This window comes from Dermacentor silvarum, chromosome 2, assembly GCF_013339745.2.
Source record: "Dermacentor silvarum isolate Dsil-2018 chromosome 2, BIME_Dsil_1.4, whole genome shotgun sequence".
NCBI classification, from domain to species: domain Eukaryota; kingdom Metazoa; phylum Arthropoda; class Arachnida; order Ixodida; family Ixodidae; genus Dermacentor; species Dermacentor silvarum.
The window spans coordinates 206,340,798-206,360,726 of NC_051155.1; the positions used below are offsets into that span (position 1 = coordinate 206,340,798).

General features: G+C 47.4%; 1 protein-coding gene across 1 annotated transcript in view; it reads left to right on the plus strand.

Annotated features, from left to right (window-relative positions):
* The window catches only part of LOC119442481 (polypeptide N-acetylgalactosaminyltransferase 1-like), a 56,648-nt gene that overhangs the window by 20,344 nt on the left and 16,375 nt on the right, over window positions 1–19,929 (plus strand). Inside the window, exons 3-4 of the mRNA XM_037707380.2 lie at window positions 3,421–3,601; window positions 19,123–19,450. Of these exons, the coding sequence (XP_037563308.1) occupies window positions 3,421–3,601; window positions 19,123–19,450 (509 nt within the window). The remainder of the gene's footprint in view (window positions 1–3,420; window positions 3,602–19,122; window positions 19,451–19,929) is intronic.

Genomic DNA, 19,929 nt, shown 5'->3' on the forward strand with positions numbered 1-19,929 from the left:
AGATAGATAGATAGATAGATAGATAGATAGATAGATAGATAGATAGATAGATACTGTAAAAGTGCAAATGTTCGCCAAGAAATGCTTCACATTTAAAATATGCCCTTCAGGCGCGAATTATGATGGACTATCGATGAGTGTGTCAGATTTACACAGCTTTATTCCGAAGTGCTCGACGCTCTATTACAAGAAGGAGAAGGTGGTAGGATGCTGCTCTGTGCATTTTTCTAGATACTCAATCATCATAATTACAGAGTAATTAAATATATATTTATTGCGCAGTCAATAATGCTGCGGTTATGCATAAAAATACTTGAATCACCGGCTCAGAGTATATGCACAGCTTAATTATTCACTGAAAGCGTTACGAGAAAGAAAAACAATAGTATTCTGTCTTCATTGCTGCCCGAAACGATGTACGTCGAACTTCCCATGCTTCAAACACGGTAGTGCCTTCTGCAAAGTGGTCGTCTGTGGCAACACGCAGCATCATGAAAGTGAAATGAAGGCACGTTGAATATGCGGGGGGTTCAATTCAGCCGAAGCTCTTGAAATGCCTGTTGCTTGTTCTTTGCCGCCATCTGCCACATAACAAGCTAGAAACAAATCGTGTAAACAAATGGGTACATCGCGCATCATTTAGGGTATTTTGAAAGAGGTTTTCTTGATGATACCTAATTTTCCGAGACCTGCGCATGGTCGCTCAGTGGCAGATGAGCGCACACACGCAGGACTGGCTCTTTGTTTTATTGCGATAGCAATTATATGGACACTTCAACCGGATTTCTGCCGTCGCCGTCGCCGTCAGGTTCCCTATAGATAAAATCTTCGCCGCGTGCCGTATACCCGAGCGGAAGCGTGCGGGGACGCGCGCTATCACGGAGAGCGAGAGCGAACGCACTCAATCTCCCACGCGCAAGCAAGGAAGCGGGAAGCCAGCGCCGGAGGGAGCGGGGGGGATTCCACTCTGCCAACAACCGCGCTCGTCGCTCGCTCGCACCGTCTCTTATCTCCACACGGCTCTGACCTTACGCTCCGTGAATTCGCCGCTGAGTTTCCGTGGAAGCGATAGACCGCACGTACCTTCGCCGCTGCGGTGTATCCGCTTGCTGCCAGAGTTTTGACGGTCGTTGCCTGCAGTCATTCAGTGTGATCTATTCGTGTTTGTTTGTGCGCGCTCACACCACGCTTGTTCATTCAGTTAGTAATAGTCGGGCCACATTTTCCAACGCACGCTACACATGCAATGCTGCCCGGATCGGCAGTGCAGCACCACAGGTGTGTCCCTTCGCACGCGCTGCCCACGGGAAGCGCTTCTCATCAACACCACCGTTTCACACGCGCCTTCTCGTGGTCATCGAGTCTCTCTTCATGTCGGTCTACTTACGCCGCAGCACACCTGCTTACTTAATCAGCTCATGTTTACTACAATTCATATTGCTACCAAGACATTGCTGTGTTGCTATCGCATTCATTGCTTCGCCCTTAGGGCGAAACTGTGACATTTTTTAAGTGTGCGTTGGTAAATACACATTTGTTGGTTCTGCGCGCGAGACTTAATTGCCTACTCCTCCAGGGGTTGCCTAATTTGGACATTGTCAAATTCTACCATATTGTCGAATTCGCCATCTCGTCAGTCCTGGTTGGTTCGCAGGGTTGCTGAGACCTCTCTGATTGGCTCCAAACGCCAACATGGCGGAATTTGACAGTGTCTATAGCATCCCGGCTCTAAGGCTCGTCTCTTTGCCGCTTAATTCCCCACACTGAAAAAGAACGTGTTTGGTGCAACATTTTTTTACTTCTTCGCGGTCCTAATTACGCGTATGTGTGCCGCATTATTTTCGTGCAAATTCATTTCACTCGATGAGCGAGGCACTGGCTGGCATGACTTGCTTACTCTTTCAACGCCCTTTAACGAGGATCGAGTACCTTTGAAGCATGTTTTGAAGCCGTGGCTATGACGTTAAAATAAGGATGTATCTCGCCTTCCTAGAAGCGGGAAGAAGTCACTGTGCGTTGCTGTTGTAAGCGAATGTCTTGCGAAGCGAAGCGCACTGTCTCTTGTTATTCCAGTTGGACTCAGAGCGCCGGAGGTCTGCCGTGAACGGGAAACCATTTGGACATGAAAAAAGAGAAAGAAAATAGAACAGAAAAGAGTATAAAAAAAAGCAAAGCCAGTGAGCGACACGCCGCTGAGAACTTCCGGTGCTATGCTCGGAAGCCGATTGTGTGGCGCGACAGGTGGCCAGGTGATGGGGAGACGGATCGTATATGCGTCCGACACGCTCGTCCGTGACGCATCGACAACGCGAGGTCCGGCTGCCGTAGCGAGCCCTGTCTGATGGGTTCGGTTGTGAATGGGGAGTACTCAGCCGCGACGTTGACAGGCGATCGGTTCGTCTTGGGTGCTCAGAAAGAATGAACAAACGAAAACGAATATAGCGCTAGCGTTTGCTTTTGGTTTTCTCTGTTTGTCGTTTCGCGGTCACCTGCATGCTGTCTCCGGCGCTCTTAATTGCTAGCTCTTTTATCTGTATGATTCGTCTTCAGCGTTTCGTTATTTATACCGGAAGAGGAAATAGTAAGAAGTGAAACGAACAATCCATTCGCTTGCCGCCACCGCCTGACCGGCGATGACGAGACGATGCCGACAGATTGTTGTCTGGCGACGTTTTATGGGCGTTGTGAACTCCGTGAGAGTTGTTGCTGCTGTCTTAAATTAACACTTTGAACGCAAGGCGACAGTTCGCGCGTCATGATTCTCGGAGTGCTATTCTGGACACTAGTCAAATTTCGCAATGTTTGCGTTTTGAGTCGGTCGCAGAGGCCGTATACACTCCCTGTTGACAATAGGTGGCAAATTCTACGATATGGCAAATATTACGGTTCTGGAATAGCACCCTCGGATAGTCATGATTCGAGATGTTAACGTGTGATATTACCGTTTGAGTTGACTTGGAAAGTTATGTTTGAAGTTGTTTGATATATGTACAGTGCTCACAGAATGAAACGCGTCAATTTGGGGCTAACTAATGCGTACACTTTCCTTTTTATCGTCTGTAGTTCGTGTGCCATCGCCGCAATTTTGGCTCGTACACTTACATCAAGTCCGTATTACTGTTAGGGACAAGATTCGTTAGCGCCAATACATGGTATACTCTCGATTAATTTCACACATATGGAGCGGTGTACTTAAAGTTTCCCTGTCGCGTTTCATTACGTGACCATTGTACTGTTGTAGAAATTGTCTAGTTTAGGTTTGCCACATTGTAGATGGCTGGACGCCGAACGGATCGCGCAGGAGCCTTTTCAGGTCTATAGGATCCTCTTGCACCTGATCCCGTTTCTGTCGCAGGATAACGCAAATCAATAAACTCCAAGTGTCTGTCCGTAACCTGCCGTTTCCCTCCTCTTTCGCAGACGAGATGGCCAACGGCCGCCTGGAGCGGTTCATCAGGCGCCACTTCCGTCCTGGCTTCGTGAAGCTCATCACGCTGCCCAAGCGCCAGGGCCTGATCCGCGCCCGGCTGACGGGTGCCCGGGCTGCGTCGGGCGACGTGCTCGTCTTCCTCGACTCGCACTGCGAGGCCACCGACCACTGGTGAGCATCTTCTAGGAGGCTGCTTTCATGCGCACAGACGTGGGCCATAACCTGCCCGCTTCTTAGCACATTCGTTGTTACGCTTTCCGTTGTGCTGAACCAGTTAGACGACCAGCCTTTATCGGCAGAAAGAATTCTGATACATCTACGCGACTCAACATCGCATCAGAAGGCCGTGAAAGCGCTCCTGCGCTTCCTGAAGTCTACTGGCCTTTGTGAACGTCTGTTATCGGAACGCCTCTTCTGTTACATATGCCTGTGCGGATTTTTTTTTTTTTGTTTTTTTTCCCCGTCCTCTTTCTCTCTCTTTGCACTCTCTCCAACCCCTTTATTCCCCACCCCAGTGTAGGGTAGCAAACCAGAAACTCACTTCTGGTTAACCTCCCTGCCTTTCCTCTCTCGCTTGCTCTCTCTCTCTCTCCCTCTCCCTCTCTCGTTGTTACGACCCACGTTCGGTTACGTTGGAGGATATATAGGCGCGCGTAGGGAGCCTACATGCAACGCCGTTTTAGCGTGGTGACAGCCTTTGTAAGGGTGCTTGCCGCCGCCAGCTAAATTAGCGGGCTAAATCTGGGGCACAAAATGGCAAAAGACCAGCCGACAGACCACATTTCCGGCAACCCTTGGTTACGTGAAATTAATTACCTTTTTTTAAAACTTCGGCTTCAGCAGTCAGAGACAAATGGCGCGTCTGAGCGCAGTACACGGCACGTCCATTTCTTAGTTAAACAGACTATTAAGGACAGTCTTTATTACAGCACACTTCGAAAAGCACCCTTTATATATTATGTACAACTGGAACGCAACGACAATGCTTAATGCAGTTCACATTCTTGGCGTGAGATAATCCTACCACGAGCACGCCATCTTGCCTTATAACTTGTTGCTTTATATGTGTCGCACGACGTGCAATAGAAAAGTAAGTTTGATGTGTTCAAATAAAAGGAAATGGCAACTAGTATATTAAATATTTATGCAGGTTTCTTGTGCGCACTGACAAAAGACTAAATTAAAGAAATTTAATAAATCGCGTGCCAACATGAGTACATCGGAGCGTGACAAAAAAAGGCAGTAAGACTGGGGACCAAAATGGCTACCCACCAAATTTGGCGGTAAATAGTGGTCAAAATGTTGGTGCTGTCACCACCCTAAAAGAGCGCTTGAATGTAGTCTCCCTAGGCGCGCGCCTTCGACTGCGCCCTCTGTGACCGAAAGAACATGCCGTTCTGCCAAGAAATTCCTGGATTCGGCTTCGGTTCCCGACCGTGGAGAGAATGCAAGAGCATTCCGTGCGACGAAATTTTGCCCCGCGCTGACAGCTACCCGTATACCTTAGGTACTCTGTGTATACTATCCTACAATTCCACTTGTTTCCCGTATTACTTTTACGGGCACTTTGTGGAACTTACATTGAATAGTTGCGGATTATAGGTGAAATCCCGTAATAATTGTGCGGATAGCGTGCGGGATTCTTGGGCTGCGTGAGACGTTCCATGAGGAACACGTGGTAAAAATTAGACTGAAGATATTCGCTATATACGGCCCTCCGTGACTCATGCTATCAGTCACCTGCCCCGCGAAATAACGTCGCCCGCTTGTCGGCGGTGTTGGTAGCACGAATGAACCATCGCCTGCAAGTTTCACGCTTTACACATAGCGAAAGTGGCTCTCAATGTGGACAGTATATTTGTTTTGGGTTCCTCCTGTCCTTTTTTTATGCTATTGCAGCGCAGGAGACTAAATAAAAGATGGAGCCAATGGAAATGTGCAGTTTTGCTTCGTTCGGGTAATCGGGAATTGTCTTGTGAAACTCACTGCCTGCGACGGCTAATGTGCGCGTTGAATTTTATTGCGATAACAATTATATGGACACTCCAAAGCGGATTTCTGCCGTCGCCGTTGCCGTCGCCGTCGCCGTGAGGTTCCGTATGACGTCAACGGCGTTGAAATCATCCCCGCGCTGCGGACGCTGTATGTGCGAATGAAAGGGCGCGAGGGACGCGCGCTTTCACGGGGAGCGAACGCACGTCGGATAGCAAACGCGCGTTCTGCGCCGTGCTCCCTGAAGGGCTGCAGAATTGAGCGTCTCTTTCCTCCTTTCCACATATAGAGAACAAACGCAACTTTTTCCGTCGCGCGAAAGGTTGTGGGGGGACGGGAGGGAGGAAGGGGAGGCGGACGTTTAGCTGCGGCACCAAATACGTATGTATATAAAAACGCCGCGCGCGTTCGGTGCGAACGCGGGCAAAACGCCGGCGGCGTCGACAACAGTTCTGCCCGTTGCTGGTGCTGCTTCATGACCAAGTTTATACAGCTGATAAAACTACTATCGTTACTCCGTATAGCTCTCTACTAATTTGCTATCGCAATTGGTGCTTCGCCTTTCGGGTGAAACTGCGGCAAAATTTTTGGTTGGTCATGCCGTGCTCTTTCAACTCGCCGCGGTGGCCATGACTGCGCGCCGCTATGCACGACGTTGCGGGTTCGACACCCGGCCGTGGCTGCTGCATCAGCTGGTCAACACGAATGAATTCACAGTCATCCATGCATTTTCGAGACGTCAAACTCCATAATTCAATTTAAGTTTGAGCATCATGTGCTGGACAGCATCGAGCAAAGCTTCACATAGTAAGCCTACGACAGCGATGGATGAAGAAAACCTTTTAGATGTTGCTCTTACCGCAGCAGCGACCGGCTCGGTGCCAAGCTGGTCTCGGACCGCTGCTGCCACTGAATTCGATGCCATAATATAACATAGAGAGTTTATAATTCCGTGGGAGGCTGTTCCTTCGGAATCCAGCGGTATAAGCCGGGTAAAATTCAACCGCCTTGAGATATACGGTCTTGGCGCTCGGCGGCAGCCTGTGAACCGATTCGTGCGGCCCCCGTGGTAGCTGGTGCGTTGCAATGCAGCGTAAAGCCTGACGTGCTGGGAGGTAATCTGCGTATAGCTTATTAAATTCCCGCTGCGCTGACCGTTCCGGTGGCCGCACTGTCAGGAGCAGCAAGCAAAACGCTAAAGCGAGAATGGTGTATGTATACGTGTTTTTTTTTGTTTTGTTGTTGTTCGCTACGCCATGTGATGACTATGTGTAGCCAAACAGAACAAGACGAAAAGGGAAATAAATTTTCACGCAGCCTTGGTTTCGCCGCGCGTAAAACTGGCTCTTTCGTATTGCTTTCGGAGAGGCCGAAGAAAGTGAAGCATGAAAGTGCATTCAGTCGCACGCACTATAACACCGTGGGAAAAAGGGGGTGTGTAAAGAAGGAAAAGGATGCGCTGTTCGATATGTCCTGCTTTGTGCATGCATGGAATCGGGAGGGAGGGGGAGGGAGATGTATATTGTATTTAGGAGAGCGGTGAATTGGGCTATATATTTGGTATTGATTGATAATTGCTATAGCGTAAACAACGAAGACGAAGGAGAGACACGAAACGGTAGGACCATAGGACAGGATAGGAATAAACTTTATTTTTCCAACGGTTTGCCCGGGGCTAGGCTGCCAGTATGGACCATATGGTAGGACCATATGGCAGAACCATATGGCCCGTAGTCCTGTCGTTTCGTGTCTCCCTTTCGTCATTGTTGTTTGCGCTGTAGACATTAGGAATTTTTTTATTGTAGCGAAGATTTCTTTGCCTACCATCCCGTAGTTTGGCCTGTGTCGGTCGGTGACCTGTCTGTCGGTCGCTGGTCGGTTTCTCGTCGATTATATTCAAGAAAAAAAAAAAAGAATGTGTGTCTGGCGCGGGATTTGAACCTCGGCCCGTCAGCGCCGCAGCCCAATGCTCTAACTATTGGCCACAAACGAACACAGCCCTATAATTCTCTCGTGCCAACACCAACTACGTCTTTCTGATGGTCGCCACGTGTTGATTGTGAAGATGATTTCCGTAATATGGCACATGGCACACAGGAGCGTGTCCGCGTTTTCATTATGATGATGATGATGATTTCTATACCCTCGACGGGGGGATTCGACAAGAAGCGGGCGCTACATACCGTGCCACCAACTATATAGCTCTTCGAGATGATCGCCACGTGTTCATTGTACTTATGATATCCATACTATATGGTACACACCCACAACGAGCGATCGGCCAAGAAGGGGCCTGTTCATACACTTAAAATACGTCAGAAGAAATGAGGAAATATGAGGCAATATAGGATTTGTCACATTGTGTAGCAAGGGTGAGCGAGAGCACACGTGCGCGCCACTTTACGCCAAAGACGAAAGAACGAAATGGGCAAATTGCAGCATTTTATTAACCGCTTCGCGAAAGATTCGCTTCACATAGATTCCAACATGTGCGTTGGATCTGCATGAGCTTTTGTAGCGTCCTTTGCACGTGTCCGCCGTGTACCCGCGTCCAACGCTGTCTTGTCCGCTCTGGCGGGGACGTACGCGTATGTTTTTTTTTTTTTCTTTTTTACTGCGTTTTAGGACGTGTTTCACCGCTAGACGGTAAGTACAGAGCGCGAGAGGATATATGTCGGTGTGACCTCTTGCTTTATCTCTCGATGGGCGATAGCAGAAAACAACGATATGTAAATACGTATCTTAGGTCGCACAGCGCAGTCGCACTAGGGAGCCTACATGCAAGCGCTGTTTTAGGGTGGTGACAGCCTTTGTAAGGGCACTTGCCGCCGCCAGATAAATTGGCGGGTTAAATTTGGGGCACAAAATGGCGAAAGACCAGCTGACAGACCACATTTCCCGCAACCCTTGGTGACGTGAAATTAATTAACTTCTTTTAATAAACTTTGGCCTCAGCAACCAGAGACAAATGGCGCGTCTGAGCGCCGTACACGGCACGTCTACGTTTCAGTTAAACAGACTAGTAAGGACAGTCTTTTATTAGAGCGCACTTCGAAAAACACCCGTTAATATTATGTACAACTGGAAGGCAACGGCAATGCTTAATGCAGTTCACATTCTTGGTGTGAGATAATACTACCACGAGCACGCCATCGTGCCTTAAAACTTGTTGCTTTATATGTGTCGCACGACATGGAATAGAAAAGTAAGGTTGATGTGTTAAAATAAAAGGAAAAGGCAACTAGTATATTAAAGATGGATGTAGGTTTCTTGTGCGCACTGGCGGAAAACTAAATTAAAGAAATTTAATAGATCGCGTGCCAACATGAGTACATCAGAGCGTGACAAAAAAAAAAAATGCAGAAAGACTGGGGACCAAAATGGTTACCCACCAAATTTGGCGGTATATAGCGGTCACAATTTTGGTGTTGTCACCACCCTAAAACAGCGCTTGCATGTAGGCTCCCTAAGTCGCACAGGGCACGAGAGACGTCGCGATGGGAATGTGAACCCTGGGACATAAAAACGGGGCCGAGGGAGGCGCGTGGAACACCAATACCGCGCAGCCCCATTTCGTCGGCGGAAATCTGGCGTCAGCTTGAGGCACTCTCGCGATAGCAGCCATTCTGTTTCTTTCTGTTTTGAAAATACGTCGATCTTCAGGCCCTACTTCGTTCCTTTTCGGACGCTGTTGACCGGGGCTTGGTGTTTATCTGGGAGGTGTGTGGGCAACGCAGGGGGAGCTCCATGTACTAAAAAATGTGCACTCGTCATTTCTGCGAGTCAGATCCGCGACCGAATGACCGTTTTCGGATTACGAACTACGCCACCAGAATGAGCTATCCGCTGCTAACATTTCTAACATGTTCTTGCGCAAGGACACTAAGTGAGCATGGCCGTGGAACGGCGAGTGTTTCGGTATACGACACGTTGAATGCAGATATATGATTTTGCAGTAACAGCGTATCATGTCGCACTGGGCCGTTGCGGTGGCTCGGCCGTTCCTCGTTGCCCCGGGACGTCACCGGGACGTGGAAATCGGCTCAGTCTTTCACGCCATCGACATTGTAGCCCCGAGCCTTGACGTCGGGATCGAGAGATACTGTAGTCAACATTCTCGGGAAAATGTGCACCCTTTGGGGCATATATTGTCCCCCAGCAATAATCGCCGTCTGTGTCTTGCGCGCATTTCATGGGTTCCCAGTACTTGAAAGTCACGAACAGCACTCGCGTATCAGCGTTACATAGAGTTTCTGACAGGAATGTAGTGAGCGCAGAGTGTACGCAAGATTGATGACGATTATCGTTTCGGGGCAGGATATAAGCCCCGAAGGGTTTAAGTTTTTTTTTTTTTCGACTAAAGGACGATCGAACACGTGATAAAATCGTTGCCGGTCGTCTGATACCACTGCAATCAAACAAGTTTAAGCCCTTTGGAGTTTAATTATCTTGTCCCTAAACAATAATCGTAATCTATATCTTACGCGTTTCTTTTTACACTCTGCGCTCGCTATACTTCCCTGTCAAGATCGGTATGTCACGCTGATATGCTGTCCGTGATTTGGAAGTATCGGGCGTGCAGTTAAAGGTAAGGCACGTGATGCTGTAGATAAATGACGAAAAACTGCTGACTCTCCCGTAATCCAGACTAGATGTAAGCATGAAATGGCTACCGCCAATGCAGATTGGTGCCGTGACGCAGGCCTGAAAGCTTACTGAGCCGAAATGAACCTGTTTTGAACTGAACCTCGTTGCAAGTCTCGTCTCGGCTAAAGAACCATCCGCGCCGCGCCGGACGCTGCTGGCCTGGTCGCGCAGCGTGACGCCATCTCTCGGAGGAGGGGGCGCCAAACCAGCGCCGCGGAACTCCCGGACCGCTGGCGTTGAAAAGGGTCCAGGCAACCCTGTCTCAGCGCCAAAAGATAACAATCAAGTGCACTGTATCTGCCTTTTGAACGTCGCTATTGGAAATGACAAATTAAACTTCAGCGTACAAGAAGTTACAGCTCGAGTGATATTGCGAACATTAGGAAGAAATTGGAAGCAATATTTTGTTTGCAACTTGTTTGGGCAGTAACCAGCGTATGTAATGCGGTCCTGTACAAGGGGTTGGGGCCCTTGGGGCCAGAGACCGCATTTTCTTAAGGTTTGACTGGTTGCCCGGGTGATCTCGTTTTGCTCTCGCAACGATGCCCCGATATTCTCACAGATTCTCGTTTCGTTCTCGCGCCCATTCTCGTCTTGAGTGCCCGGATAACGGCTCTGGATTTTCGTTCAAGTTCTCTTGAAAGTCGCCGACAACGGGAGCTATGCTTAATATTGCTGGGAGGCTGAGATAAGCCCCAAGGGTGCAAACATTTCTCAGCTATGGTGCATGCTGCCACCTTGAGAATCTTGAAGACATAAGAGAGCGGGACGTGACTCTTCTTGGAGTCATTCGGAGATTCGGAGTCGTGTATTTCGACCATGTGCCTCCACGAAGAAGCGCCCGGGCCGCAGTGGTTCTTGCTGACGCATGGCCATTTGTGCGGCAAGCAGCAATTCGAGGGCATCGTGCTAGCGGCACGCCGAGAGTCGAGACGTGGTTGTCAAGGCTCCTTGTAGAGACATCAGCAGAGCCGGGAGAGGGCGCAGGCGCTCTAAGCTCGTAAAGTTCGTGAGATCACGACCGCACCAACCACGCAGCTAGCGGCACTCGATGGTGGTGCGGTATGCGGTGCAGACAGTGCTTGAACGGGGCAAGAGGGCTGGGAAGCGCAGATTAGGAAGGAGAGAGGAGTGTGAGCGGCTTTTAAACTGCCGCTCGTTGAGCGCAATTTGGGAAGCGAGATTCCCCCGAGCCACCGAGACAGCGATTCATCGGCGAATGCCGTGAGCGTCGGTCCGGAAAACCGCGACGTGACGAGGAGTACGTATGGTGTGGAAGCAGGGCAGCAGCAGCAGCAGCAGCAGCAGCGGGACAGGAAAGCTGCGGAGCCGCCGCCGCGGGCCACATTACTCGCTTTCCTTGCTCGTTCTTCTGATTCTTCGCCAGTTTCTCGATTTCCCGGTCGCCGCTCATTACCGCCATATTCTTTTTGTTCCAACAGCAACAGAAAGCGCGAACAGGCTCGCCGATGGTGTTCAAGAAGAGCACGCTGCGCTTGAGGATGGCCCCTTTTCTTGTTATCTTTTGGTCTTGACAGCCGTTCTCCTCCACGGCCGTCCAGTATTACGAGCACGACCGGAATTCGAAGAGCAGCGGGCGCGTTTATTCTTGTTTCTTTCCTTCTCGCTGCTCTAAAAGCCTCTTTCCGGGCCAGTCCGGTAGCTCTCAACTTGCCGGCGTACCACATGCGCGAGTCGGGCCGGTTTATGCGTGCGCGTGCGTATAACTTGTCTGATGATTTATGAATGTGAAACTATAAAATTATTAAAGGCAGTACGGCCGAAAACCTGGGCTAGTTGGTTCTTGTTTATACGACGTCGTACCAGCAGAAAAAGAAAAGGCAAAGACCAGTAGGATGACAAGACACATGGTAGACTCTGAAGTGGTGGTTTGTTTTGCATGTTAAGCCGAACTAATACTTTAGTGTTGCCATAAACAGATGTTTGGGGCGCCAGATAGGGAATAAAGAAATGTAGTGATTTTGGCACCATGTTAACAATCCCACATCAACTCAAAAATAAAAAAGAACACGAACGAGCGAGCGAGCTAACAAGCGACAGTGTGCCCTAACCCCCCCCCCCCCCCCCCCCTCCCGCCTTTTCCCGCCTCTCGGGCACGCGAAAGCTCATGCACGATGCCTCCCCACCCTCCTTCCCCCACCCCTCCTCGCAACTCGGTTGCCCGAGAGCGCGTGCCCTTTCCCTAGGCGCGTTTCCTCGCCTTCCCACCTCCAAGTCTGACCATCTTTGTCTGACCTACCACAAAAATGGCTGCAAGAGCCAAGGAGAGCTGTTTTTTTAATACTACTACTACCATACTACTACTACTACTACTACTACTACTACTACTACTACTACTACTAGTAATAATAGTAATAATAATAAATACATAAATGAACGAAGTGTGTGTCTTTATCTGGTAGATTTTCTAAGCTTCTCCTACATAAAAAGGAATGTTTGAAATATGCTCAGATATTGTGAAATCTTTAATGTCACAATGATGACGTAAGCACTGCGGTGTTAGTGCAAAATTCCAAATGCTAGTTGGTAGGCTTCCATCTTGTAACCACATGATGATTGGAATCGATGGACGAGAAAGGAACACAACACAACACAAGCACAACTGAAAATTGGCACTCTTTGGTGATTCCTCTGGCTCTGAACTCATTTACTGTGACAGCAATAGGTTCTCACGGTACACACCACCAGCTTTTCAAGAACAACTTCGCAATGTGCCTACTGCCGTCTTTGTCCGCTACAGTATTGCCTGTTGTGGCCTCTGCACAAATACTGCTGCTCTTTGAGTCTGCATGGCACTGAAAGTCTCGTGCAAATTACCAAGCGTGAATGTTATGGGGTAGTTCAGTTGTTAACGTGTTTGGGTCCAAGCTGCACATTGCTGCAGATACAGGCTCAGATTTGATACCCAGTGGAGGCTGTTGTGAGGATAGACTTGTTTTTCTTCACCATATGGGTGAGAGGGAAACTGAGGTCGAGTAGGTAGCCTGATGATGGGAGACAGTTCTGAGAGACAGCAAACTCGATTTCAAGCACAGTGTAAGAAGAAAGGGTGCTCCGACGATGCGGGGGCCGCTGATGAGAAACGCGTCTTACTAATGGTGGTGTTTCATGTCTGTACCGTTGCACGGCAGCACATGTTAGGAGGCTGAAAAAGCGGGCAATTCTAACGTGTAAGTAATGGTAACTGTACGTAAAATGCGCTGAAAAAAAATTTTTTTTTTCTGTTTCTGTCTTCTACATACTATAATAATTCAAATCCCTCAGGCGCCGAAACAGATGATGACGACTCCGACAGTGCGGTCGCGCAGAGTGCTCTAGCAGACGGCGTGTGTTGATCCTTGGAAGCGGTCGCCGACAAGCGGTGTGGGCAGACAATAAGCTCTTAGTTTATCAATGTTCACTTCAAAATTGAGCAATCTATCATCGTCGTTCTTGGTATAGGCTTAAAAATTTAGCCAAACAGTCTGAATCTCAAGAGAGGAAAGGGAGGTCTGCATCTCGAGCTGTGACGTTGCCTGGTGGAGACGGATTGTAGGCAAGAAGTGATTCGCACCAAATTGCAACAGCGGGTATTGAATGTGTAAAGACAGAGTTTCCATGCTCAGTGAAAAGAGCCGACTGCATGGTTCGTAACGTGCTCTCAAATGTGAAGACCACATCCTCCAACCAAGAGAGTACGGCTGCGAGAAGCACTTTGACCTGGCGTATGTCACAGGTTCATGGACAGCAGTGCACAATAAATTTGTTCTCGTCAGCATGTCCAGAAGAGCAAATTAGAGAAATCTGGCTAAGCTCGTGTAAAGCTATGCTATGAGATACGCCACATGGGTACGTGCCTTCTGCACATCAATGGACACCTCTTTTTGGTTTACAAGTTGCAGATAACTCTAGTCTCTTTTCCGTCGTGAATGTTTAATAACTGTGAGTGCAGCACTGAGAGAAATATTATACACTTTTGTTTGGAAAATGCAGCAAAGCACCTCAGCAATTAAAAATCCCATTTTAAGATTTTGTAACATAAAGACAGTGGCTTAAGGTTTGTGGTTAAAAACAGTAGCAGGCACTCTAAAAAACAGGCCACAAAGCGCGCTCCTAGCACGGTGGCCAGGGAATGTCTTGCCCCCGACGCCCCAGCCCCCTAGTTGCGTGCGCCCCATAGCGGCGGCCCAACATTAGTGAGACGCGCGGCACACTTCTGTCGGAGCACCTGTTCTTACACCATGATTTCAAGTTTATAATTTCTATCGCAGTAAAAGGTTTAAAGGAGTGCTGACAGAAAGCGTTTGTCTTGTTTTTGCTGCTATATATCGGATAGCCGTTGAACCACTAATATGCTATGGAGCCTCAATTCCTTAAGAGCGCATCAAATAATTAGCAATTATGTTACCTTTTAATGTTACCAGTTCAAAACACACCAAGTGCAGCATATCTTTGGAGGCGAGAAAGGTGATCAGGTCATCAAAAGCTGTTCTGGCGGTCTCGTAATAGTACCACTGATGCTAAGGCCGTGCTGCCAATAGCCGAGTCTGTCCACCACTCAATGGGACTAGAGGGGAGGGAGAGCAGGTTCCCCTATGTTGCCGAAAGAAGTGCACAATTGAAAGGGCCAATTTTATAGCTTTCGATGACACGGTCATTGTATGGCCTTTAAACACTGCATAGGGCTGACTGGTGGGCTCTTAAGTAGTCTGTGATACCGCTTGATGCCCACCTCTGCTTTTGGTGATGTGATGAGTCTTCTTTTTTATGTTCGAAGCCATGCATCACTTGACATGCATTTTGAATGGGTCATATAAAAGGTGCCATAATTAGCTATTAATGGTGCTCCTGAGGAATTGAGGCATCATACCATAATTATGGAGTCAACAGTTACTTAACAAAGCAAGAAAAGCGATACACGAAATTTTTATGTCAGTACTCTTCTAAAAAGTATGTTTTTCTGAAGAATGTACAACTGGTAGTCAGTGCATGTGTTCTTTCCATTGTTTTGTTTCACGCTGTAGTTGCAATAAATAAATGGGAAATGTGGCCTGCGTCATCACTTCTAATAACCAGCCTTTTTCAGAAGTGCAGTCTTGGAATGGTAACCTACCATTCTAGTCTGGCTTGGTATTAGTGCAGCTGGTTTCTATTACCATGACATTCGGACTTGTCCGAGACAAGTTCTTACGGAATTGAAAGAATAAAAATGATATGTCGCAGCAGGCATAGAAAATGAAGGTGATAGGCCCCACTGCCATTTCACATTGCCATTTTGTGAAGTTCTTATAGTTCAGAGTGGCTGATGTGCATAGTTCATTCTGTAAAATGTATTGCTGGAAGGTCTCGTAAAATGTCTTGGCATTCAAAAAAACATGGCATATGCTTCAGAAGGTCATCATTCACAGCATTTGAATCGTTTCAGTACTGGCCATGCAAATGTTTGTTGCCATGCCTGTGCTTTATTGGAAGTAAGCTTGCAGTGTCTTCTGCTGCATTGGTGTTTTTAGGATTTGCATTTTGTAATGGGCGAACTACTGGTTTTATGGTAGTTTGTCTTGGCACTTGCATATGTGAACATAGTGCATTTCACTAGTAAATAAGTATACCAAAAAAGAATGATAGGAGAAAATGTGCCGAGTGCATTCATAATAGTTTAATGAGAAGGATACATCAATGTGCTCCTCACAGTGGGAAAACTTGCCTCCTGGCAAAAGTGACATTGGCTGTGTGTAATAGGGAGCCAGGTGATTTTGTGGTGGTAACTGTTTCATAGATTAATCTGGATCATTAAAATCTTGAGTTTCCATTTATGGTCCTTTCTACTGGCTTGTAGCTTTGGTGCACATCCTTGGGGATGTTGTGGGTTGGAAAGAAATGCTTTGTTCCCTGATCGAGATTATTGTCTTTTCATTCTCTCTGGTGCTGAAGCGCTGCTGAAGATTGTCTTGGTTTGGCCAGCCGATGCAAAATTATTGCTTACTATACAGGGTGTTTCACGCAACTGGAGCCAAACATTTAAAATATGCAAATTCCATGTAGCTGGAGAGAACCAAGGTAATGTTGTTTTCTGTCGCTTGGAGATACTCCGATTATATTTTGCATTCCGCCTACTTACATAATCAGTCTTAATTAGTTATTCAACTTCTCAAATATTATAATTAGCGGAAAAGTGTCAATGACAAAACTGTAGAGCAACATGAGAAACTCCTGATACAGCTTTCTGTTGCTCAATATGTGCTGCATAAAAGTGTTTTTCCGAGCGTAAAAGAATCCCGCGAATACACGCAAAATTTCCACGCGACTGGTTGCTCGAGGCACTTTGCATGTATTCGCTGGGCTTCTTTCATGCTCGTATACGGTCGTCTACAAATTGGGCAGTTTGCATCAGGATGCCGACTCCCTTACCCGGTACCCTGTCGACCAACCAGAACCTACACCGAACGACTACAGTCCTTCTGTGCTTGCCATATCTGAACTCTTCAACATTGCTGCTGAACAGCGCCGTGACCCGGTCCTACGCAAGATTTTCGACCGTCTCAACTCCCAGGCTCATGATGCCTCTCTCTGACTTTTTGTGCTACACGATGACATTTTACATCATCGCAGTTTGCTTCCTGATGGCCCTGACCTCTTACTTGTCATTCCGGCACACCTCCACTCGACTGTTCTGGCCCAGCTTCATGATGCGGCAACAGCGGGACACCTCGGCGTTTCACGCACATACAATCGCACACGCCGTTGGTTCTACTGGCCAGGCATGTCCCACTTGGTGCGCCGTTACGTGGCCTCTTGTGGCATTTTCCAGCGCTGGAAAAAGCCACTGCTCCCGCCTGCTGGCCATCTTCAGCCTCTCCATGTTCCATATGAGCCGTTTCATCGCGTTGGCCTCTACTTACTTGGCCCATTTGCTCTGTCTGTCTCAGGAAACAGATGGGTCGCCGTCGCTACAGACTATGCGACGCGATTCGCAACCACCCGTGCTCTTCCCACAAGCTGCGCGACCACCTTTGGTCGCGCAGCTCCTTTGGTCCCCAGCATGCCGGGATGGGCTTTCTGAAAAGCTGCTGTTTGACTGTTTTGCAACAGCAAAAGCTTTAATAAATGCTTTTGCTGTTGGTGTACTATCTTGGCGTACACAATTGTGTACATAGTGTCTGAGAGGGCTAATTCGATTAGCATTCTTTAGATACTTCAGGCACTCCTTGGCCTGCCGGTGTCTAACTGTTTTTACAACACTCTTCAATTGCGGCGAGCGAGCGCATTTCACAGGTTCATGTCCGACTGTTAAAAGTGAGAATGCCCGCTCTTCTACCCGACAATGAGTAAAAGTTTCACGGCTGAAATAGATGCCTATGCAATTGAACTGTAGTTCATTCGAAGTCAAAATCCTGAACCCAGTGTCAGCGGGACAAAACTGGCTGCTGTTGGGAGGCCATGTTTAGTGAAGCTTTCTTTATGGCATCCGAAGGTGTACACCCCGTAGTCTGTGGTGGCGTTGTGGTGCATGCTTGTATTAATGCAATTAACAGTCGTAGCCTACTTCCTCAACACAGATTGTAAATAAAGGTATCTTCAACAATACAGTTAGTTGCTATATTGCTTGAATGCTAATCACATTAGCGTCGACATTCATCATGAGATAGGTTCTGCTGGAATTTTATTTCATGCTGTCTTTCTTAAAGGGGCGTTTGAAAAATACTTTTTGAACATGATAAGAAAATGTTGCCAATTTGTTATTGAGGCTTTTGTGAACATGTGAGCCAAATATTATTGCACTACATGTAGCCATGGGAATTTACAATCTTGTGTCGAAAATAGTGAAAGATCGCTTTCTCTCTTCTTCGCAGTGTTGTCATGCAGTGTAATTGCAAGCAGCTGGACCCACCAACAGCTATTGGCTAATTTCATGATCGTGAGAATATGCTCAGTAATACAATAATTGGTAATTTGAGTTAAATAAATTAAAAATACATATGTGTGTGATCTCAAAATGACGGAAAAACCATTTCATTTTTGCACTGCCTGTCTAGAGACAACAGTTGTGTGTTGCTGCATCTGCTGTCCGTAGCCTCTGAGATTAAAAGCATAGCGTAGATACCATGGCCAGGCCAAGGGGTGCCGCCACAAGCTATCTCGCCGCTGAGACGTTCAGCCTTTGGGCAGGGCCAGTGGTGCACTGCTCCCTTGCGCCCCTTGCCATGCCCCTGTGTAGCTTCCAGCGTGCTAGTGGAAATGAAAAGAGAAAGAAAACCGTTCATCGACCCGATAACTACGTCTAACTTCATTTGTGCTTGAAGGATCAAAAAAATTTTTGAGGCAGGAGATTATTGAGGCAGTGTAATTTAATAGTGATGTCATTCTATGAGTAGTTAGAAAAGTGTTTCAGGGCCCCTTTAACTCCCGTGCAAATGATATTCACACGTTTGCGCTGTCTGTTGGAGGGCATGCTTGACAAAATGTCAAACACAAAAAGTTTATTCATTTGGTTTCAACATGATGCACCGAGAACGTTTCCATTGAAATCAAATGTGTTGCTCGCGGTGTATAAGAGCGATTCATTGAGGCCAGAAGAACCTTTTACCTTTATTTTAGACTTTTTTTTTCTCCACTGCCTTGCCCATGCTATAATTCTTTTGCTATGGGCTCCTTCATCTAAAACACCAAACTGCGTGTTTTTACAGCGTTGCACTCCTCAATAGCAGTAGTATGCTGCTGCCATGAGCAAATTTTATCTAATATTCCATGCTTTGGAAGGCTTAATACTGGCTCTGAGCAAACACTGCCCTATTGGGATGTAAGTGTGAATGTTTTCTAGATGTTTTGCCTAATGCAGATTGTGGTTTACTAGCATCATGAGTTGGTTGAACAAGAGGATTGCACAAAAGATTCAGAAGAGTATTTGCATTGCAACCTAGGATAGCAGCACCAAACAAATAAAAATGAAATAATTTTCAGATGCTGTCCTAGTGTAATTTAGTAATAATTGTTGCTCTACGTGCAAGCAAAGAGCAATTAGGATGCTTAACATTTCCCATTCCTTCCACATGCAGGCTGGAGCCCATGGTGGAGCTTATAAAGAAAGATCGTACGACAGTGGTGTGCCCCATCATTGATGTAATTGATGACAAGACGCTTCAATACATGGGCACCAGCTCAGACTTCTATCAGATCGGTGGTTTCAACTGGAAGGGCGAGTTCATCTGGATAAACACGCCCGAGGCCTGGAGGAAGGCACGCAAGAGCAAAGCAGACCCCATGCGTTCACCCACCATGGCTGGTGGCCTCTTCGCCATTGACCGCAAGTACTTCTGGGAGAGCGGCTCTTACGACAGTGAGATGGAAGGCTGGGGAGGCGAGAACTTGGAGATGTCATTCCGTGTAAGTTGAAAGAGATCGATTATGAAATTTACAATAATTCCCTAACTGAGATCTTGGGAACCTTAAAGCATCATGGGGCATTCTTTTGAGTTCCATGAGCACTGGAGTTCAATGCATAAGCCCTTCTTCTCATCATTTGTATGCCTCTTCAGCAGGCATGCAGCCTCCTTTTGCCACAACTATGTGCATAAGCAGGTGTTTTCAAATTCGGCTGCACACCAAACAAGCATCACCTCTTTTTTGCTTACTGTGAGTGGGAGGCGTCACCTGCCACAAACACTCTGTCTCACTCAAGGACTATTTTGTCCAGCATTTTATAACTTTTCTTTTCCTCATGTTACTTTTTCTTACATGCCATTAATCTGCTTTGTTTTTCAACCTTATCTGTACTGCAACATTGGTAAGAACATTTTTTTCTAGCTTAGCAGCAGCCATAGAGCTTCATGCACACCTGAATGTCGTGGTGATATGTAAGGCGC